This window comes from Chrysemys picta, chromosome 16 (assembly GCF_011386835.1).
Source record: "Chrysemys picta bellii isolate R12L10 chromosome 16, ASM1138683v2, whole genome shotgun sequence".
Taxonomy (NCBI): Eukaryota; Metazoa; Chordata; order Testudines; family Emydidae; genus Chrysemys; species Chrysemys picta.
This window is the reverse complement of record NC_088806.1, coordinates 19,831,008-19,854,428: the sequence shown is the minus strand read 5'-3', so window position 1 is coordinate 19,854,428 and position 23,421 is coordinate 19,831,008. Positions and strand designations below refer to the sequence as shown.

Sequence of the window (23,421 nt, the reverse complement as noted above, 5' to 3'; positions counted from 1 at the left end):
TTTCCACGAGCCTTTCACAGCTGGACACCTAAGCTTTCTGTTAAGCCATAAGGAATAGAAGAGTGACTCACAGTCCAGCTCTCCATTTGTGCCTCTCACCTGCTTGAGGATATTCTGGCCAGCTACATTCTGGATGACAGCGGTGGAAGAGGAGGAGGATGGTGCAGAGCTGCCTGGAGAGCTGGTTACTGGCTTTGCAGTGGGGCTGGACGCCGCAGAGAGTGCTGTCACAGCGATACCTGCCTGTCCTGTCACAGATGCGCCTGGCCGTTGCACCTGCACTGGGCTGGTTTGGGCTTTCACTGGTACGGTCATAACAGCCTAATGTAAAAAGTGAAGGCAAAAGACGCATGGTCGCAGGCAAGACATTCACTTCCCCATTGTGCCCTTCTTGCCGGCACACTGTCCAAGAGGCCCGGGACCCTTCTCCCTGCCCTGACTCATATGCCTCCACTTGTCATGTCCCTCCTTGAAATGGTTCTTTAAGGCCTGGAAACACAGCTACCCCAAACCCTTATTGGCAAAGGTGTGTGCTGCCAAGTTTATTGGACCACAAATTTGTACCTACAACAGTTTCACCCCATTGAAACAGGCTGGTGCCCATACTCCAAGGTTGGGGATTGGGTGCAGGCAGTGGCTTGTGTCAGTGTCAATTTTTCCTTGGGTAACTTCTGAGTAGGTTAATCCATCCTTCTAAGGGCCCTGATCACGTGGTAAAAAAAATCACGTGGCTCTTTTCACAAGAAAAAGCGTCAAGCCTGCTGACCTAGCCAAATTCAAACCAGGTATAGTTAATGTTGCCCACCAAAAAACCTGACCCCATAACTTCAGAGGTGCTCTCTTCTATGTACCCTGTCCCCAGATGCACGCCCTTCTGTCCAGACCAACATCTTCTGCTCTTCCCTGACATTTGCTCATGGACATCCTGCCACACACTCATCTTCTGCAGAATTGAATTTAACATCCTCCCTCCTGATCCACTCCCATTCACTACCTTCATTGATACTCCACTACCTTCTGCCTCCTAGGCTCATAACCTTATTATCAGTGATTACTCTCTCTCCTTCTCCCCCTATATCCAGTTCCTGTGCTAAGCTCCATTACCACTTCATTATAATGAAAGTCTTCCCTTTGCCTACAGTCTCCACTGCTAAAGGTTTTGTCATCTCTTTACTTCATCACTTAGTAATAATTTGTATTGCAGCAGCACCTAGCAGCCCCAGACAGGAATCAGAGCCCTATCGTGCTAGGTGCTGCGCAAACAGAACAAGACGACTGTCTGCTGCCCAAAAGAGCTTAGCCATTATTCATGACTGTAACCATCTCCTTTCTGGCCTCCCTATTTCTCCTTTCTGCAACCTCCAGTCTAAACCAAACATTGCTGCTAACCTCACTTTCCTCTCCTGTCACTGAGCATATCAGCCATATTTAATCTGAATCCCCTCACAGACAGGAAGCCACTTACTGCACTAAACACAAGGGTCTCACATGTTAACTCCAGGTCCCTACACAATCTTGTGTCACCTGCTTTTTCTTCTCACCTATCTACTTCCCTCCATATTTTCCCATTCCCAGTTTTGTTCTCTCTGTACTGTGCGGCCTCTTAGCCCTGAAACAGTTTCCCCTGTTCTAAGTGCCTCTTAAATCCCTCCTTAAAACCCACTTCTTCCAGGAAGCCTTCTCCTCCCACCTTTCCTGAACTTCTGCTCTATTCTTTCCTTCATTTGGCTTGTCTGTCTTAGACTGTAAGTGCTTTGGGTCTTTTATGTTTGTAAACTTCTATGTAAATTTATGGTGCCGTATAAGTGAGTGATAAATAATACTAAGACTGTTATGCAGCGGTGCTGGTCTGGCATGGCTGGTGTGCTTCACCTCAGATGAGATTGCTTATTAGCAGTTGGTGAGTGATTCGTATATATCATCTCCAGAGTGCTATGGGATCTATCAGGGTGAAGAGTACTTGAGAGCTGGCTCACCATTTCTACATGTCTATTCTCACCTGCGATGGTACTTTTGTTTGTGTGGCTGTAGCACGGATCTGAGGCACCGATGCAGGTTGCTGCTGCTGCGTTACCACTGGGGTTTGCTGAGACACAGGTGGGAGGCTGGACTGCGCAGTGACCACTCGGACCTGCGGGAGTCCTGAGGAGGCGGCGGTATGGCTTACCACCCTGGTTGGAGGCGGCTGTGGCCCAGCCTGCGTCTGTGCACTCTGACCTGTGGAGAGCAGTGTCCCCAGCTGGGGCATGGGAGGAGATGACACCAAGAGAACGCTATGGAGAAATGGAAAGTCAGTGGGTTAATGAAGCTATAAAGAAAGACAACAAGAGAGACCAACAGTGCCCATAGTTCATGCATTGAACTTGTTCTCTGCCGATACTGGAACATAAAGGAGTGCAGGGGAAACATTACCTTTGGCTTGGCTTAGCTGGCTCTGGTCCAACACTTGGAACAGTCTTGCTACCCACAGAGACTGGAGGAGGTGAAATGGGTGTCGCCGGCAAGGCCGGTGTGGTGGGCGTCACTGGCGTCACAGGGGTTGGTGGCATGCTGGAGTCACTGAGGCTCAGCTGGCTTGGCTCTGAAGTGCTGCTGGGGAACACTTTCACTGAACTCTCCTTGCTACTAGACTTCTGCAACAAAAGCACAACGGGAGTGAGGGGCCTGATGGAAACAAGCGCAGTAGTTCATTGCGCAGGGATATTGTGGGTGAGATCTTAAAAATGGAGGCACTTTTCTCTGTGCGGACGTAAATGAGCCCTTAAAGCACCTTCCACAAAAGCAGGACCTTGGGGTTAGAGGCTAATGATTCTCCTCCCTTCTCAATGTGGCACAGGGTGACAGCAGCTGTTTGGCTACTGGTGCTTTCAGGGGTGACTACATTTCAGTAGTGGTGGATGTATGCAGATTTCTTCGTCTCCTATTTCCACTATCTCATATCGCCCCCTGCCAACTGGCTAGTTCGCTACCTGGAAATAATTTTGATCAAAAATTATTTAGTGCTAATCAAAAATGCTGGAGTGGAAGCCCTGGAGAACGAAGTCCTCTATTTAACCAGAGCTCAAGTACAGCACGGACAATGGCAGGACAAGCGTCACACACACCATCCTGCCAATGAGCCTCAACCTAGGGAGGGATGTATAATTCCATTTCATTGGCCTCTCTGCTGAGCCCACCACCACCGATGACTATTAGCACCAACTGTGGGGCGGATTTTGGAGCATGGACAATTGTCCACTGGGAACTGGACTGAGACTCACCAATTCATTCTCTATGTGTGAATGTAACTCCAACAGATGGTAATGATTTGAAGACCTATCAATGTGGACTGAATTTGAACCAACAGCCTCAAGCTGAAAAGTTCAGTGTCCCACTCCCAAAGCCATCCTATCCCCTGTATTCTTTGTACCACACACTTGCACAAAGCAACTTACTATCTTGGCTGGAGGTTTCGGTTTCTGCTGGAGGGCTTTCTTGGCCTTTGCTGCAGCAGCTTGAGCTTGGTGAATCCGTTCTGCAGACAGGAACAATTGGGGGACAATCCCCGAATAAAAAAAAACTGAGGCAGCAGACTTGAATGGCCATTCACCAACTTTAGATTAGTCTTGAGAGACACCACTCAAAAGTTGTCAGTTGCCAATCAACAAAAACTAAATCAGACTGAAAGACCTGAAAGTTTGGCCACAATGATGAAAATCCATGTGAAAAAAAAAAGTGCACAAAAACAAAGATAATTGCACATGCATCTACTACAGCTGTATGTACACCTGTATACATTTCTTGCACATGGATCACTACTTTTCTGGACAAACATTCAAGTCTTTCAACTTGATATATTATTCTGTTGATCAGTGTTCAACAGCTAATGGTGTGGTGTCATAAACACCAGAAACTGACTAGAAAGGGAAGTGAAACCGACTATACTCATTTCAATACCCAAAATGAGCAAATAATAAACAGCACGAAAAATGAAAATTAGATTTTTAACATTTTCTAATTTATAATAATGTAAGAGGTATTTCATAGATTCCAAGGCCAGAAGGGATCACTGTGATCAACTAGTCTAACCTCTTGTATAACACAGGCCATAGAACTACCCCAAAATAATACCGAGAGCAGATCTTTTAGAAAAACATCTGATCTTGATTTAAAAATTGTCAGGGATGGAGAATCCACCCACGACCCTGGGTAAAATGTTCCAATTATTCCACTGTTAAAAATCTGTGCCATATTTCCATTCTGAATTTGTCTAGCTTCAACTATCAACCAAAGGGTTGCATTATACCTTTCTTTGCTAGATTGAAGAGCCTGTTATTACATATTTATTCCTTTGCTTTGTTAAGCTAAATAGTGACCAATACAGAGGTAAAATAACCTCTCTGCTCCTACTCGAGATTCCCCTGTTTATGCAGCCCAGGATCCCACTAGCTCTTCTGGCCGGGGCATGACATTGGGAAGCTCACTTTCAGCTGATTGTCCACCACAACCTCCAAATCGTTTTCAGAGCCACTGCTTCCCTAGTGCTGTATTAACAGGCCAGGACATTTTTAACCTGACACCAACCCTTTCAAATATTCATCTAGAGATTTTAAACAGAACTTTAAAGTGTCACAAACAAGTCCAATCCAGATGCTTCATGCAAGATGCTCCCTACAGCAAGCACCTACCAAACTCCTCTTCACTCCTGTCCCGGTGCAGGTATATCCACAGTTTGCGTCCGATATCGTATTTCACACAGGGATCTTTCTCATAGTGTAGCCGGTCCAGGGCACCGCTCACAACTGTATTAACCTGAAAAACAGAACTCACAGTAAATTAAACGTGCCCAAACTTTGCCCAACCAATGGGCATGTTCACAAACAACAGGAATTTAAAGGCTGAACCTATCTGGCATAAAAATGGAAGCAATTATTAGCGAACCTCATTTGAACAAGGAGGTGCAGCTTTTGGAGAATACAGGTTCCAGCCTATGCTGCTGTTTGTCTACCCAGACCAAGATGAAGCTTCACATTGCTGAGACCTTCAGCTCTGTAGCAAAGATGAGAACAGTATGAACTCTGTGGGCCACGTTTGGCCTGCTAGCTGTATTTTGACCATCCAAACCCCAAAGGGGGTGCGGGTGCTGTAGCAGCCCAATGAAATGATATACAGCTCCCATTTCCACCTCCATGAGCCACAAGGTACCGGGCCTTATGTCCATCACCAAATAGTGCCTATCTTCATCAGTGGATTTTTTAGGAAGGGATGGTGGTTTCTGAGGCTTAGAAATGGCAACCATCCCTATATGGGCTATTGGCTCATCCAACTTACTTGGGCACTGGTGACATCGGGAGCCAGGAACTGGGAATCTTTAAGCAGCTCACAGATTTCAGCACGTGTACCCTCTCCATTAGGAAGGCGGGCCGCAGCATCACGAACTGAGATAACAGGAAAACAAGGCTTAGTCAGGGCTCCAGCTGCAAATCTAGGCAGTTGTCTTCAAGCCCTTCAATTTATATTTTCTTGTTTTGTTTCTCCATCTTATTCACAGGCTCCCCATCATTGGCTCTTTCCTTTGACTGAGGAGAGCTTCCCATGGATACCTTCCCAGAACCCACTGTACTGATGCTGCATAGATGGCAAAGGGCAGCTCCAGTGCAACATGCAGCATCTTCAACCCCTGTGGGCTGGAGGGACTAACTCAGGGGTGCAAATTCTGGCTCTGCCACTCAACTTCAGCACCCAAACTTTGCAATACAGAGGGCCAATCTGGCAACCCGGAGCCCAAGAGCTGTATCTAATCTGCATGTACTTTTCTATAATGGTTTAAAGCAAAATACCTTCGGCACTAACATTTGCTCCTGCTTGAAACTTCCCTCGTAAATCAATAGAGATTGTTTCAGCAACAGAAACCCACAACTGCTAAAGAACGTCTTCAAACTGTAATTACAGGGAGGGGCAGCTATGAGTCATGGCTATCTCTTCCTGTACTGTGGACTAAGCGTTCAGGCCTTCTGCCAGAAGACTTAACACTCCGCTTCATGAAGAGGCAGTACCATAGCGCATTCAGGCATGAGTTAAATTCCCATGGCTCATAGTTCCTAAAAGGCTCTTTCCAAAACTAAGAACTGATCTGTAATGGATCCATATCCCTTTCTTCACTGAGCGTAAAAATGTAGAACAGAAACACTGTCAAATATGTTATCCATGGGAGCATTTGACAAGAGCCAGCTTTCTAGAACAAAGTTGGATTCACCCCCACTCCACATCTTTCCATCAACTTCTGTCACTTCGGCTTCTGCAGTCCCTATTCTGTACTGCCTGAGTCCAGCATGTGCAGAATGCTGACACCCACCTTCTCATACACCTCACTCCACTTCACCCAACAATTCCCCTGGGGCCCCTTTATATCAGGATCCAGCCCAAAATACTTCTCCCCATTTCCAAACCTTCCATGGTTTCTTCCAACCAGCCTCAAGGACCTCATCTCTCTCCTTCTCTGCTTTCCTCCCCATTTCCTGTCTCTCTCTCTCTCAACTGTAAAAAACCATCTTCTCTTCTGCTGTTCCTGCCATCTGGAACAGCCTCCCTGAATCTCTCCAAGCTCCTTATCAGCTCCTCATCTGAAACATGTTTTTTCCTTGCCTATGTCACCCAATTCCCCATTCCTCCTGCTAAGATTTTGCTGTGTGAGGCAATTTGTATGAAATATTTTTTTAAATAAAAAAGCTGTATTTTGCAGAGGACACTGCCACCTTACCAAGAGACAAGATGGTAACATATGCAGGCCTGTCGGATCGCAGTAGAGAATGCTCCCGGGCTTTGTTCAGCGAGGTCTCCTTGTCAAACACTCCCTTCACAGGACCAACCACTGACTCAAAGCCATGCATGCGGAAGGTGAAGGCCTTGTGGGGCTGGCTGTAACGGTAGCGCTCCTGGATGTGGGGAGATGGGAGAGGACACAGCTCAGCAGGAGGTATATGGTGAAGGAAAAGGTCTTAGCACCTTTGACGATTAGCCATGTATCTAAAGAGCAGAGCATCTGCACTATAACCTGCAAGAAGAATAATAGTCATTTCACCCTTCAGGGTGTGAGGCAGTACCAGTCAGGTCAGGAAGGAATATCTCCCATGATTCAATACCATGCACTATGAAGTGCACTAGGGGGTTTTAAGCCTCTCACTGAAGCATCTGACAACTGGTGCCCTTGGGTCCTAATTTAATACAACATCTCTTACACAAAGGATTATTTTTAATACAAATGAAATGTGTTGTGTTTAAATTGGCTAATCTAACAACCAGTTAGCGTCAAGGGGGGGAGGAATGTGAAGTGTGGCAAAATATTAAGCAACTACACAAGCGTCAAATCATTTAGAGATTCCAAACATGAAAGGTGAATTCCACCAGCTTATTTCCTGTTTAGTGAATGGAGTCAGTACAGGTGACAGAAACCATATTACATCCAGGTGGCGAGGATTCTCATGCAAATGTATACCCCACCATTCTACCACACCTTAAGTGGCAAAGTGACCCGCTGCATACACGTCACACTGCTGAACACAAGCTGAATATGAAGCCTACACATGGAAGAGGTGAAGAGAAATTCTCCTAATGCACAGGCCCTTACATGGACTGCCAGCCTGTAAGACGCATTGAAACCAACATCTACTACAAACATCTTCTACACTGAATATTTCCTGGTGTGTGCAACCATGCTCCACTGCCTGCAGGTGGATGGAATCAGACCTGCTCAAGAGTACCGATTAGGTGACCCTCAAGTGGTGGGAAGCTGCAACATGGATGCAAGCCTTAATATTACTGATTTGAATATATTCTCTCCTTTATCCCAAGTGGGAAGCACTAGTGTATGTAGAACTGAAAGTGTTGGGCTCAATTCTCAACGCAACATGCTTTAAGCCAGCAGCTGTGAAGCCCACGTGAAGGCAGCACAGATTTATTACAACTGTTCTCGTTTTCATTGTTAGTGGTTTGCAGAAGATATCGGACTCCTGTTCTAAATTATCCTACTTGCCAGATGACTTTTAAGCACATGCACGTTGAAACAAGGGTGGATTTCTCCCCTCACCTGCTCCTGGAAAACACGTTTCTCCTCCCCAGTGCTGGGACGGACCACGTAGTCAGTCCTTCTGAAACAAAGATTAGTGTCAGTCCTCAGTGACTACAGTCAAACTGCAGGTCCAAAGGTTATTAAGCAGGACTAGCCACACACAGCCTACCTGCAAATGTCTCTCTCACAGGAGGAACAGATTCTGAATGAACCTACATTAATACAGAGCCTTTCATCTTTAAGGATCTCAAAGCATTCTTCAGATTGTATCCACAGAAAAGCAGCGTCATCTAAAGGTTAGAGCAGGGTTCTGGGAGTCAGGAGTCTTGGGTCCTATCCCCAGCTCTGCCAGTGAAATCCTATCTGGACTGTGGGAAAAGTCACGTCACCTCTCTGCACCCCCATTTATGCGTCAGTATTTGTACTTGTCTCACAACCTCCCTGTGAGGTAGATTTCTTAAAACACGTAGTGCTCTGAAACAACGAGGGAAGAGGTGCTACAGAAATGCACATGATCTGTAATACAGGGACCATCAAAATGCTGCTACTGCTAGGATGGAATGTAGCGTCTGTCTAACAAAGCACACTCAGACTACACAGAAATCTACAACAAGAAGCACCACCTAACTGAAATGGTAGGGGGAATTTAAGGAGGAAGAGACTAAATTGCCAGAGTAGGAATTTGGCCAGGACAACAAACTACACCTGAGATCTGGAAACCCAGATGTGGTCTGTAGTGAAGATTCTATGGTCAGAAATGCACAAAAGGAGCACAGAGTCCAGCTCATGCTCCTGGTGCTGTACCGGCGCTGCACGACTTACTGATAAAGGTCAGTTTATGTCGTTAGTAAAGTCATCAGCAAAGATCTTGACTAAGTGGCCCTTACAGAAGCTTTACCAAGAGGAAGGACAGTATGTGGTGACAGCTGCTCTAGAAGCAGCGGTTCAGCCCAGAGGCCTGGTGACTGAACCCCACAGCTTTAGTAGGCATCACAGGCCTAGGCTTTCAGGCTGCCTCATTGCTAAATACTTACACCCGGGGAATTGGTGTGGTGGCGTCTGAGCTGTCTTCATTTTCCTGTCAAGAAACAAAGAGAAATGTCAGCCTGTGATCTCGGCTATTATCTGTGCTACAACCCCGCTGGTATCTGTGCTATGAAAGGAGAGACTGCCTCACCTTGAAAAACGTCTGGTCTTTGGTCTCCAACCAGAGCTGGAAGAGCGCTACCAGTTCCTTCTCGTGGTCTTGGGAAGAGCCTGGTACAAAAAGTCCAAGAAAAAAAAACATGTTTAGGAGACATTCTTTATTCTTTATGGAGCCAGCACCCTCCTACCTGTGCATCCTGATCAGTTCCCACCACCTCCCCCACTCTGCATACATTCAGCTCCAGAGCAACTTCCACTTACAGATAAGTCACTCTCCATACATACCATGATTACGCCAGAGTTAAAAACATACAGGCTGTTCAGGAAGCCCTAGGTATCCCATAGGTGGGTACAGCAGTATAGTGAAGGAAGACAATAACAGTCAAGATCCAACTCCCCAAACTTCAGCAATGGCAAGCAAGATTGTGTGGGATAAGTGCATCTGATACTGACAGATGATCCTCTCTCAGTGCTCCAAGTGAACCCCAGGAAAGTGAAACCCAGTCCCCCAATCCCTGAGCAGAGAATTCCCACGCCAAAATTCTGAAGGGAGTGCAGGAGTACCTTCCTGAGTCCAAAGCTCACAATCGGTTTAAGCCTGTGAATATGAGCAAGAATCACTGTGGTTAAGGACAGGAAGTTTTGCCTGGTGGCTAGAGCTCAGAACTAGAAGTCAAGAGGTCTGGACCCTAATCCTGGCTCTGCCATTTACTTACTGACACCCTGGGCAAGCGTCTATCAAGCTATGCCTCAGTTCCCCCATCTGTAACAACACTGACCTGCCTCACAGAGGACTGAGGAGCTTAATTAATGTCTACAGAATACGTTGAGATCTTTGGGAGGAAGGCACTATGGAAGTGCAAACATGAAAAATGTTTTAGTCACGCTTGAAGGATGGAAGTGAAGGTCAACAACACAAAGAAAGATGCTCCATCCCCTCTGGCCACTTACGCTACATAGCTGTCCCATGTGTATCATTGAGTCTTTACTGGTGGCCCAGACAAGACTTCCTTCTCGTAAGGCTTGCAGGTTATAGATGCCTTGCCATAGCTAACAGTAGAGAGAGTAGCTGACCACTGAAATTGCTGCTCTTCTCATTTCTCAAAGCTGCAGCCAATTGGGAAGGAAACACCCGGAGAAAACAACTGATCTTAACTATTTAGAAAAAATGGTATGAAACAAGTTACCTACCAAGCAATTTCCACTGCTGAGTTTTTTCCTTGAATTCAACAAAGGGAGAAAAGCTGGAAGGAACATCTGCAATGGAAGAGACAAAGGCATTTCATGTCCATGTTCCACAGATGCCTTACAAAGGCACACATGCAAACTTTTACTACTGTCTTTCAAGCTGCAGTTATAGTCTCATGATGAAAAATAAAGCACTCTAACAGATTAAGTCACTACATCTCTAAATATGGAGTTGATAAAGCAGGTCAGGGTGGCAGTGGAAACCTCAATAGATCAGAACTGAATACTGAGCCTTTCACTTATAGATTGCCAGTTTGAATCCTATTCAGAATAAAAGAGGCCAGAAGTGACCAGAAGTGGCTGCTCTTTGGCCAACATGAAATGAATTTGGGAAACATCAGACCAGTTCCCAGTGAAAAATCCACATTGCAAAGACCATCCTCACAAATACTAGCTGCTCCCCTTTTAGAAGCCTCAGCTAAGGAACCAGGGACCAAATGAGCCATGGAGACTGAACTCTCTTTGTGCCCCCAGTGTTGGGATCTTAATGCAGGGCTGATAATGGACGAAGCCTGCACTGCCACTACCCAGGTCGTACCTGATCTGTGGATAATCAGAGAACTTCAGTTCCCAGGGCTCTTTCAGGCTCCTTTCACCAGCACTCAGTTCAACATACAAAGTTTATAAAGATATCAGGAACCAAGCACTGTGGTAACAGGATACAAAACAACTGCAACACCACTGAACTATGCTGCAGAACCCCTATCAGAGGTGCAAGCAACACTGGCAATGACTCGGTGCTTTTGTGAATTAATTGCTGACTGGGGTTAAAATACGGACCAGCGCAGATTAAAAATAATAATTTTGTTTGTACTGGAGTTTGAATAAGTGAGTTTTACCTCTGCTGTCACCTGTCAGATATTGCAGAGCAGGTAAAACCAGTTCTGACCAGTTAGAGGCAAAGGAGAACCAGCTATTCAGAGTGCTTGCAGGGGAAGACTGCCAATCCAGAACTTTATCCTCAAGCTGAAAAAGAAAACAAGATGCATTTATAGTGTCTTTCATACAAGCTCTAAAGGTTTAATATATAGAATTAATAGAATACACAGCAGAGCGAAAGAAAGGGTAGTCAAGAAAGAAAAAGATGTGACCAGCTGAATTGTGAAGAGAGACACACATAGGAGAAGGATGTGTCAGACAACAGAAGCTGCAGAGGAGAAAGCTCTTGCACCAATGTGAATGAAGGCTGCATGTGTGAAAAACAAGTTGCTCCCCCCCTCATCTGTAGTTAATATATGAACAGGAAGAAAGGGAGAGAGAAGTTCTACAGTCAGATGGGTTCAAATTTATTATGAATGATGCAAAAGTTCACTTCCCCTGAGTTTATGTAACACATGTTTAAAACCAAGAAGGGCATCTAAAGACTTGTTCGTTTGATTCGGGTGGAATCACGGACGTGTAACTAGCACAAAATTCCCTAATTTTGCTGAGTCTAGAAAGACTTCTACAAAGAAGTATCAATTAGTAGATCCTTACCACAGAGAGACTAGCAGGTCCTTCTAGAAGGAGGATCTCCAGAAGGAGAGAGAAGAAGCTGGAAGAGATTTCATTTACTCCAAGGCATGGCTTGATCTCTTCAAGAGGTCTTTGAATGAAGAAAAACACAAAATGTTAAATAAATTGGATTTAATAACATTTTACCAGCATTTCACACACACACAGAAATGAGGATCAATGCTATATAATTACATAAGCTTATGCACCACAAGCTGCACGGAGCAGAGGCGAGCAGCCTCCTGTATGGTTCCCCCCAAAATTATAAAGGGGAAAAGGCTCGTAACCAAAGGAGACAGCTGTCACTTTCCCCCAATAATGATGAAAGAGTGAAGAGCTGCTAAGAATGGGTTAGGGCCAGACACAGTACAGGCAAAGGTTGTTCCATAGCTCTGCCAATGAACCTCTGTCTCGAGCTACAGCGCATCTACTCCAGCTCTGGAAACTGTACAGAGCTTTGCCAATGCACCTCAGTCAATCCACTGAACCCCACCATCATTTGACTTGAGAAGCTTTGTGACTAGTTGTATTAAAGAATGCTCCTGGTTCAGTTTACCAAATGGACTCTGTATCTCAGGTGTAAGGTCCCAAGCACCAAATGAACTTAAATTTTCACAGTGCCCTATCTCCAAATCAACTTTTAATCATGTTGTAACTGGGATTCCTGACTTGATTATACTGGGCCTGCTGGTGGGGTCCTTAAGAACTGCACACACAGCAGGAGGCACATTTTCGAACCATGGTCTATGCTTTCCCATCCCATTTCTTCCCAGAACGAGGTGTTATGGGGATTATTTTGGAGTTTCTGACAAAATAAGGGATTATTTCCACCCCATTTATCCATTTTTGCTTAACAATTGTAGTTATATAAAATAGCTTGTAACAGGGAGGACTGATTCTGAGGGAAGGCCATTAGCTCTAATGCACATGCTGCACCACACTCAATGGGGTGCAGTCTGGATGAAAGCTAAACACAGCAGATGCCTTTTAAAAAAAGTTATTGGTGGGTGCAGGCACCTTCCCTGATCTGGAGCTATATCTCCACTATGACCTACACATGGGATTCCCAGCTTGCCTACCGATACTAGCTTGTTGAGAACTAGCTCAGTGGGGGGGAGGGATAGCTCAGTGGTTTGAGCATTGGCCTGCTAAACCCAGGGTTGTGAGTTCAATCCTTGAGGGGGCCACTTAGGGATCTGGGGCAAAATCAGTACTTGGTCCTGCTAGTGAAGGCAGGGGGCTGGACTCGATGATCTTTCAAGGTCCCTTCCAGCTCTAGGAGATAGGATATCTCCATTTATTTATTTATTTAACTAGCGAGAGTATAAAAAGTAGTTTAGCTGCAATAGCTTAGTCATGTAAATACATACAGGTGATTCAGGTGGGTTTGTGCTCAGCATGGCTTACCCATGCCACTGCTTTCGCTGCTCATGCTATCGTGGCTATACTACTATTTATACTCATGCTAGCTCTCAATGAGCTAATGCGAGTGTGTGTTTGTGAGCTGGAAATCATGTCCTTAGCTTGTAGTATAGATATAGCCTGTCTCACTCACTCTCTTTCACACCCACACACCCCTCTATTCACTTTCTGGAAACCACTTACTCTTCTTTAACAGCTGACAGAGCAATGGGAGATGGGTCCTGTGATATTGGGGGGATTCCATCAGCGTTGCTAAAGGAGTCGGCCAAATCTTCCACCTCGGATTTAATCACCTTCAACTTTTTTTTCTTCTTTTCTTCCTTTTCTTTCACCTTCTTCTTCATGATGGCAAGGTCAAACAAGGCTTTGGATAAAAGGAGACAGAACAAATCTCAGTGAAACATTTCAGTGTATAACATTAGGGATCAGAAATGAACTAGATACTCAATTATGTATTTGGAAATGTATTTAACATGCATTTAATTCTACCATCAAATTATTCCACTGGAATCGAGATTAACTTTTTGGAGCAAGTGACTATTTTTATATCTTTATAGGTGTTTGTATAACATTACACATATCCCCATACAACAGCAGCTCGCCCAAAACTGCTGCAAGATAAGCAGTCATTGCCACAGGGCACTTATTCAATCTTCTGCATTATTTGTAGGGAGATTCCACAGGAAATCCCCCTCTCTTCCTTTCAGTGCAATGCTCTTGACTAGAGAAACTCTTTAGTTGGGGAAAGGGGTGTTTAAAAAATAGGGGACATCTGAGATTGGGAGGACTGGTGTATTTACCTAGATCAGTAGTTCCCAAACTTTAACAACCTGTGAACCCCTTTCACTAAAATGTCAAGTCTCACGAACCCCCTCCTAAAAATGAATATTTCAAGCGATTTTCTCCTTTATCCTGAGTATAAAATATAAAAGCAGTGATCTTGGAAATATAAAATTTGTTTTTATGACATGCTTATTACACACTAATAATTATTATTTATCATTACAGTATTTTTATTACATTATGAAAATGGCAACACTCTTCCAAGATCTCACTTTCATAGCTTGTAGCACTTTGAATAAGCCTGTTATAAGACAAGGCTCCTATGTTTTATCAAGGAGTATCAGATGCGAAACAGCATGAAGGTATTTAAGAAGCCAACTCAAAACATTCCTCCTACACAAGCATTCAGGGCTTGGACAGTCCAGGCAAACAATGCATGTTACAACAAAACTTAAACTTGTTCTTCATAATAATTTTAAAAACAGCAAAAAATATCCACCTCCCTTTCCATTGCTTATAAGGAGTCTTGAAGTTGAAATCTCCTCATTGTGATAGATATGCTTGCTTTGATCTGCTTAGCTCTCGGAAGTCCAGGGGCTCCAGGCTATTGGTCCTTTGCTGCCCAGGGTCCCTAGGGACAGCTCTGTCCGCCAGTAGGGAATTTTCCCCCGGAGAACCCCCTGTAACATTTCATGAACCCCCAGGGGTTCATGAACCCCCGTTTGGGAACCACTGACCTAGATATCTAACACGCCACATATTGCACTTACCCTCAGCTTTTCTTGTGCACATAATCTCCTGTGTCTACACTATTTAGATCCAATAGCCTACCAAGTAATCATTAAATTGGGGTTATTTCCACAAAGGAAATTTTTTCCAGACCCAAATCTATAGCTATATTTATTTTTCCTAATATTCTGAGCTGTTTATTGGTAAGAGACAAACTGTACTGTAAGTTGATGGACAACCAACCACTCTCCTTCCCTCTGTAGAGCTGCAGCAACAGAAAGCCCAAGGGACACATCCCCATGACAACACTGCACCCAAGTCACTGACCTGCCAAGGAGCCCTTCCGGCCAGCATTCACACGGGTCATGATGTCATCAAGAGTCAGGTCCCCTGTCACTAGGTCAGGGTGGTCCTATACAGGACAAAGAGGGATAGGGGAAAGAGGCACCGGAGAAAAAGGGAAGGGTGTTAAATTAACGAAGAGGCCATGGCAGAGAACTTATCTGTGGATTGCCTACAGCAACTCAACTTACTGAAGGTGAACCGAGGAAACTACTTAACCCTTGTGACACTCTGTACCTCAAAGCAGCCCCCTGGAACCTCCATATTCACCCCGTCATATAATTATGATATAGTTCAGGGGTTGGCAACCTTTCAGAAGTGGTGTGCCAAGTCTTCGTTTATTCACTCTAATTTAAGGTTTCGCATGCCAGTAATACATTTTAACGTTTTTAGAAGGTCTCTTTCTATAAGTCTATACTATATAACTAAACTATTGTTGTATAAGAAGCTTCATTTAAAATTAAATTAAAATGCAGAGCCCCCTGGACCGGTGGCCAGGACCCGGGCAGTGTGAGTGCCACTGAAAATCAGCTCGCGTGCCGCCTTTGGCACAGGTACCATAGGTTGCCTACCCCGATATAGTTCATACAAGCATGATATATAGTCCACAAACAACATTTAGTCTCCCCATAACACATCACTGGTGAGTTCTAGAAGACCTCTGTAGATGTCAGCATAAAAGACAAAAGGTAAATATCCATGTAGACTTAACTGTAGGGCATGATAAAGGTTAAACTGTGGTTATGCTTTGACAAGTGACAAAGCCCTTATGAGTTCCAGATGTATTCTCTCCCTAGGATCCCAAATCAAACTGCAGTTTAGAACTCAAACATTTAACTCCTGACATCTCAATCCTGGCACTTTCAGGGACCACACCTGCAAAGCCATAACTCCCCAACATTCTGGGATTTGGAAACCAAGATGAATTTTATTTCTTCCATCCTCAAAGATTCCAAAGCCACAACCTAGCTGACAATTTTGCTGAGGATGCATGAGGAAGGACAGAATTTCACTTGGGTCTCCCCATAGCTGTTTTGACTTTGCAGGGCTGAAAGAGGTAAAAACTTTTCATTGTGGGGAAAAGGCAGATATGACAGATGGAAAGTAGAGGGGCCCTAAGAAATTACAATAATTTTACTAGCCATAACTGCACTATACCTTACAGCTGACGGACAAGCTAAAAAACAAACAGAGGTAATCCCCAGCCCCACGTTTCCTAGGTGTCTTACAGGCTGACGTTTCCGTTTCTCATGATGCTTCTTCAGCATCACCTTCAGGTCATTCTCCCCAAAATCAAGTTTATCTGGAATGAAATAAATCCAAGAAAAACTATTACCAGAATTCCCTGTCAGTCTGTTATTACAGTAATTTAACATACCTTTTCCTCATCCATCCCCACCTTCAACAATCTTCAAGTTTTAATAGCTAAATGCTACTTGACAGCTTGAAATTCAGTCTGTGACCCCACCAGACCAGATCATGAAAAGCCACCACAACACTTTCTTATCCAGCTTTTCTTGGTGGTTTTCTTGGGAGTAGTGTGTAAGAGGAGTGTGCAGATTTGACTAGACAACCCTAAGATTAGCTCCCTTGATATATAGTAATACTGTTCAACTTGCATTATGGGGTACTGCTTTATCCATTAGAGAGTGAACAATGATGAACATACACATTACAACAACAGAGAGGAAGGATGGCTGTGTGTTAAAATATTAGCTTGCCTCAACAGAAAGGAGGGAACCGGAAGGAGTATATCTAGAGAACTCATGGATCAAGAAGAAAGTGAAGCATTACAAAAGATCACGTTCATGACGTCCTTGACTTTCAGTACTTGACTTTTCAGAAGGGACTGGCAGAAATCACCCTTCCTGAATAATGCTATGTCTATACTAGAGAGCTTACAGCAGCACAGCTGTACTGATGCAGCTGCATCGCTGTAAGATCTCTTGTGTAGCCACTCTAAGCCGATGGGAGAGAGCTCTCCCGTTGACATACTGCTGTGCACGCTACCATTTACACCGGCAAAACTTATGTCACTTGGGGAGAGGTGTGGAGGGGAGCATGTTTCACACCTTTGAGTGACAGAAGTTTTGCCGACATACGTGGTAGGGTAGAGATGGCCTAAGTAGCTCCAAGCACCTCCTCACTACTTCACTTGTGCCTTCGCTCAGTTCTCACCTGCTGTTTTCATATCCAGAGTTGACAAGGTGGGGATCACTCTGAGGGGAAGAGCTGGACTCGGGCAATGTGCTGGAGAATTTGGAAGCCAGGAACTTAGATCTAAGAAAACAGAAAGTTGTAAATTCAATTTTATTTCTACAGGGAATGCTGCCCAAATAGCCAATTAATTCTATCCCCAGGGTTCAAAGGAGCTATGCCAATGAAACATGAATTCAATAGCTACTTTTCTGTCAAAAAGACACTTTCCCCATGCCCTCACTTTCCTGGCAGCTTCCTTTCCACCAACTGGATGGGTTATTTAAAGAGCCATGAAAAGCAAACCTGAATTAGAGGAACAGTGGTTTAATAGTTAGTCTGGTAGTTGAGTATCAGTGCTAATCCCAACACTGATATGGATGCTGTGCATGGTTTTGTCCAAGTCACTTCATCTTTGCATGAATACTTCAATTTCCCTATCTATAAATGGGGATAATGATTCTTATCTCCTTAACAGCAGTATTGTGAAGCATTATTAATAAAATTTTGTGTAGAGCTCTGAAAAAAAAAAAAGGTGTTATTGATTCCACCTGCAAATAAACAGTCTGAGTATCTACCCCAGGACAAGCAGGAGAACCATGGTCCACCCACTTCCCAACCTGCACAAACACACAAAAGACTGTCAGGGAAAGAAAATATATGAACTTTAAGAGTAAATAAAGGTGATTGTTTCTGTGATGTGCACTCCTATCCACTAGGAACCTGACTCTGAACCACCACCTAGGCGTAAAGTGTGTCAGAAGGTGGTAACCATTGATTACTACCATCTTGGACAGGACTGGAACCAGGAACCCAGAGTTGCAAGTCTGTATTATTAGTTATCCATCAGTTCCCTGAGCCATCCATTGCACTGTGTAAGGCAAGTTTATGTCAGAAAGATATTGAGGAAGGATTTATTATTCTTCAATAAAAAGTAAAATTCCTAGGAAATTGGGAAAATCACTATATCCAGTTCTGGCATCAAGTCTAAAGTAGGCTTTCCACTGTGCCAGGATCTGCAGAGGGCTTTCCAGCCCAGCCCACACCCCAATCTCTCATGCTATTCTGGGAACACACTGGCTACATTACCTTCTTCATCAGACGATAAGGTGGTGTCTCCACATTCCTCCTTCACCTCCCTCAGGACCTTCAGGTAGCGCTGATGTGTCCGTCTATCCCGTTCTTCTGGGCCACATGGAGGGGATGGGTATTTTTTCTTAAGGGTCAGATCAGGGCCACCTTTCTTAGCTAGGTCGAGCAGGTGCTGAAGTAAAGAGACAGACAGCTACAACACAGGGAAGACTCTGGGATGCAGAGCCCAGCTTTGTGGGGAAGGAGTAACTTATACCCACCTACAGGTCAATTTAATTAGTTTAAAAATTATAACATATCATCATTACATGGTTGCTGGTATCACCTACCCAGTTCTTTATAAGCTAACTAACAGCATTCTAGTATTTAGTATGCAGGGAATCCCAAAAAGTATGCCAGTACTTAATAAAGGGGAAGTCTAAAAACTGATTGTATTCCTGCACCGCTTTCCATTCTCATTATCCCTTATTCTCATTCTATATGATCCATTTTGTCAAGTACAGGCTAGTCATTGTTCGGAAGAGCACCTGAAGAGGTTTGCACCCCATGAAGCTTAACACAGATTTGGAACACTGGCTTTAAATAAACAGGTGAGGAAAATATCCTTCAAGAGAAAAATGAAAAAGTAGTTTAACCCTTAGGATAACAAAGAAGAGAGATCTGTCCCACAGGAAAACCCCACCTCCCAGCTACCATTCCCATCCTCAATGTAAGAACTCCCCTCCCACTCAATAGGTGGAACACTTCAGTCTCCCTGACTATCTAACCTTAGCCAGAAGCCACTATCATGGCATGTAGCCCAGTAATTATATGCCTCCAGCCTAAATTGCTGTTGTGACATCTCCTCTCTCTGATTCCTGGCCTGAGGGACAGGCAAGTTGCTTCAGGAGCACAGACCGAGTGATCTTCCCAGTAGAGCAGGGTAGGAGTGGCCCTTCATGAGTCCAGACCTGCTCTACCTGCCAGCGGCAAGAAACTCTCCCTACTCCTTACCACAGTACCTCCACTGCACTGTCTAGTTTGACTCAAACTGCAGCTTCCAAGGACTGCTTCTTCAAGAGATAGTGAAGTTTAATTGGTTTCTGTAAAACGCTTTAAGATCCTCAGATTAAAGGTCCAGGAGTCACATAGTTAATTAAGGACTGCCTAAGAAAGGTGAGGCTATTGACTAACAGCAGAAGTGGCAACGTCATTACAAATAAATGGTTTATTTGGAAGTCAGTTCCTTTTTCCTTACCTACCAAGAGACTCAAGTTCAGGTTTTGGGTTTCCCCTGCTAAAGGGTATGGCATCAGTAACATCTACGTGGATAAGTTTAGGTTTTTAGGACCAATTACAAAAGAAACTGGACACTGAACTCAATCTCAGTAGGAAAAAAACTGTCCAATTAGCCTTCAAACAACACGTGCAGCCAGCTTTAAAAGAAGGCGAAAGATTTATACAATCTGAAGAGAAACCGTATCTAATGTTTAATACGGTAGTATTATTTTTCATGAAGGTAACCAACTTGATGAAAACATTGTTATATTAAAAAATAACCTCAAACAACCCTTCACTGCACTCCTAGTCAGATACATTTAAAAGCCAAGATACCAGTGCCATAACGAACATGGAATGCAGACTAATGGTTAGAGCAAAATACTTGGAATCAGTACTAGTGGTTCGCTATCACAGGTGACAAGAAGTCAGCATTGGGAATTGACTAGCCCAGGGAGTCCTAACTCCCTGATTCTATTCCCAACTTTGCCACTGAACAACATGATGTTGGGGAAGTCACTTGACCATCACTTTGCCAATGCATAAAATGACTATATTTATTTTGCTGGGATGGAAGGAGCAGGAGAGAGACGGGAGAAAGGCTGAGTGCTAAATATAATTGGTCTCTATATTTGGCCTTGGTGCAACCGCTGCTGGAATACGAGGTCCAGTTCTGGGGCCCACAATCCAAGAAGGTTGATAAATTGGAGACGGTTCAGAGAAGAGTCACGAGAATGATTAAAGGATTAGAAAACCATCTCTCTAGTGATAGACTCAAAACTCAATCTATTCAGCTTAGCGAAAAGAAGATTAAAGGGTGACTTGATTACACTCTATACATATCTGCATGGGGAACAAATATTTAACAATGGGCTCTTCAGTCTAACAGAGAAGATATAACAAATTACTGGCTGGAGGTTGAACCTAAACCAATTCAGACTGGAAATAAGCTGAAAATTTGTAAGAGTGGGTAACTACCACTGGAAGAATTTACCAAGAGTCATGCTGCATCACTGGCGATTTTAAGACTGGATGTTTTCCACAAGATATACTCTAAGCATTATTTTGGGGGTAGTTCTATGGCCTGTGTTATACAGGAGGTCAGACTAGATGATCACAATGGTCCCTTCTGACCGTGGAATCTATAAATTGTTTATAAAATAATGAGGTACTCAAGGAAAAAAAAAAAAAAAAAAAAAGGTGTTACATAGAAGAGTGAGGGATCTGTGCAGGTTCACGGTAAGATAGATACTTGTCAAATATCTGCCTGAGCATCCCGAATCCTTTCAGCAACTTTACATTTAGGGACCAACCAAGCCTAAAATCACAACAACTGCAGTATTTAATAAAACATTCCAGCAGGGAATAGTGGCTACATGAACACCACCGAATCCTTCAACAGACAAAGTTAAACCATGTTCTTCATGTAACGCATCAAGTAACTCACTGCACCCTGCAAGAACTTACATTGCGGGAAGCAAGGATCTGCTTGAGGAGTCGGTAGAAGTACTGCTGCTGGGAGTTCAGGTAGCGTTTGTACTGGGACTTGAAACAGAGCTGGCGGTATTTCACAACTTCAGGATTGAAGTGCCCATCTGTAGAAAAGAATAAAAACTGTTTTGACTTCCCTTCGCTGCAAGCTGAGATTAAAGCCTTTTTAAAAGTTTGCAGTTTATTTTCTTTACATAAATAATCCAGATGCTACAGCAGCCATGACCTGTTGAAAAATTAAGTATAATATCAAAGATTACAATTCTCAGAGGAGTGACAAGATCTGGAGCTTTGCTGTTCTAGGTCAGATGACCAAGAGTTCTTGCCACATTACCGTGTCCTCTGAGAAATAAATCCGGAGATCTCAGCAGACAAGTGTACACATCACAAAAAAGGCACAGCTGGCACTAGTTAATACATTGTTGACAGTCTCAGCAAACAGGTCTGTGTTGTACCAAGTCCATGAATAAACAGAGCTTCAGTCTCCTTCGCTATCAACCTGGCACCTTTCACCAGATATACATTCAATAAAAAAAAAAAAAAAAAAAAGTTAAAAGCAAAATGAGCGGACACTGACCCCGGAAGAGTTTCTGGGCAATGTGCAGTGGGTTTCCAAAGCGGAAGTTCTCTCCGCTGAACAGAGCTGGGATGAGCTTGTTCTGGTGCTCAGGGTTGTTTTCCGGGAAATGGGGCAGGAACTTTTTTAGGTGGTCTCGCTGTGATTCTGTCAGCACCTCCTGCCATGTAGATAGGCTGACAACTTCAAAAAAGATCTCAGGCTAAAGGAGACAAAGACAAGAATGAAGCAAAATGCCTTCCAGAATCTTTAACAAATCTTTATCCCTCAAGGCTTTCCAGAGTTAAATAAAAGTCACAAGACACTGTGGAAAGCGGTAGTCTAAAACACTGAAAGGCGAACATATTGAAGGATTCCAGTCATGAGAACCCATAGCAGATGGAGAGAGAGATCAGGAGGTATAAAAGTAACAGAAAGATGTTCTAATATTAGATCTGAGAAGAGATTGAGAGTCACTACGTTTACTAGATAAGGAACAGACTAGAAAAAAAGGTGGCTTTTAAAATAGATTTGGCTAACGTGACATGAAACACCACTCAGCACCTTTAAAATCATGTTTAGCTAGCTATGTTGTAATCTAGGAGGGAGCCCAGGCTACAACACAACAAGGTAACTCAACTGCTAGCTGTTAAAACTGTCTCTATACAGGTGTCAGGCGAAGGGAGAGTTCCAATTGTGTTGACTCAATCTGGTTAGTTTAAGCTGATTTCAAAACCCACCTTTTTTCAGCAGGGCCTGGGACATCTGGGGATGTTACCCCTCTTTTCCTGCACCCCACAACTGCTCTGACTTTCCTCTGTGAAACAGTGAGAATAATACCCACAACCTCCTTGTGAGGTAAGTAATTATGTTTGTCAAACACTCTGGAAATGGAAAATGCTCTTACTATTACTTACATCCTCTAGGAGGTCCTCTGGCAGGCTAACTCTTGTTGCTCCTAGCATGCAGTCCTCCATGATCCGTGTGCCATTTCCCTCCCCACATGGTCCCAGCTCCAATGGGTCTGTCAGCATGTGGTCCAGAGAATCCATTCTTTACTGTACTCTCAGTCCCTGAACAAAAGAAACTATTATCTGCTGGCATAAACTTGCCAACAACAAAGTCCAAAATTCTCAGATACAACTGGAGGTGTCTTTGCTTTTTAGAAGGTACAATTTGATGAAGAAATTGTTGTAACAGAATCCATTCAAGTTCCACAGAATTGTGTAACTGTGCCATGTGAATTTACTAAACAGTGAAATAGACAATGCAGATCTGATAGAAGTACTAGGGACTATCACTCTTTCAGGTGACACGCCTGCACACAAACATACACAGAGTATATATAAAGAACACTAGGGAAACAGAAGTGGACATTTGCTGATTAATAACCATAGTTTTAAATTTTTCTTACTTGTTCCACTTACAACACTACCAATTGTTTGCATTCTTAATAATTTACTTTTCACTATATATGCAATTTATATTTTGCCTGTCACTAAACTTTATTATTAAAGACTGGCCTGGTCAGTTTCACTTTGAGTCTTATGCACTACATCATTGCTGCAATATTTGGGATGAAACACTCTTACAACATGGTTTATGGTGCATGCTCAGA

The 23,421-nt window shown here is 43.7% G+C and overlaps 1 protein-coding gene across 3 annotated transcripts in view; it reads right to left on the bottom strand.

Annotated features, from left to right (window-relative positions):
• The window catches only part of NFRKB (nuclear factor related to kappaB binding protein), a 34,943-nt gene that overhangs the window by 8,969 nt on the left and 2,553 nt on the right, over positions 1 to 23,421 (bottom strand). The window contains exons 4-24 of one of the 3 annotated variants that reach the window (XM_008164134.4): positions 22,721 to 22,876; positions 21,825 to 22,026; positions 21,224 to 21,351; positions 18,497 to 18,671; positions 17,390 to 17,491; positions 16,441 to 16,514; positions 15,197 to 15,281; positions 13,541 to 13,721; positions 11,918 to 12,026; positions 11,281 to 11,407; positions 10,385 to 10,450; positions 9,225 to 9,304; positions 9,082 to 9,125; positions 8,066 to 8,126; positions 6,740 to 6,914; positions 5,311 to 5,417; positions 4,668 to 4,791; positions 3,435 to 3,514; positions 2,413 to 2,633; positions 2,000 to 2,273; positions 100 to 321 (exon numbers count right to left, since the gene is read on the bottom strand). In XM_008164134.4, coding sequence (XP_008162356.2) covers positions 100 to 321; positions 2,000 to 2,273; positions 2,413 to 2,633; positions 3,435 to 3,514; positions 4,668 to 4,791; positions 5,311 to 5,417; positions 6,740 to 6,914; positions 8,066 to 8,126; positions 9,082 to 9,125; positions 9,225 to 9,304; positions 10,385 to 10,450; positions 11,281 to 11,407; positions 11,918 to 12,026; positions 13,541 to 13,721; positions 15,197 to 15,281; positions 16,441 to 16,514; positions 17,390 to 17,491; positions 18,497 to 18,671; positions 21,224 to 21,351; positions 21,825 to 22,026; positions 22,721 to 22,855 — 2,772 coding nt within the window. In that variant the 5' untranslated portion in view covers positions 22,856 to 22,876. Of the gene's footprint in view, positions 1 to 99; positions 322 to 1,999; positions 2,274 to 2,412; positions 2,634 to 3,434; positions 3,515 to 4,667; positions 4,792 to 5,310; positions 5,418 to 6,739; positions 6,915 to 8,065; positions 8,127 to 9,081; positions 9,126 to 9,224; positions 9,305 to 10,384; positions 10,451 to 11,280; positions 11,408 to 11,917; positions 12,027 to 13,540; positions 13,722 to 15,196; positions 15,282 to 16,440; positions 16,515 to 17,389; positions 17,492 to 18,496; positions 18,672 to 21,223; positions 21,352 to 21,824; positions 22,027 to 22,720; positions 22,891 to 23,421 lie in introns of all 3 variants that reach the window. The other 2 variants (XM_008164135.4, XM_024101892.3) reach the window with 2 other exon arrangements.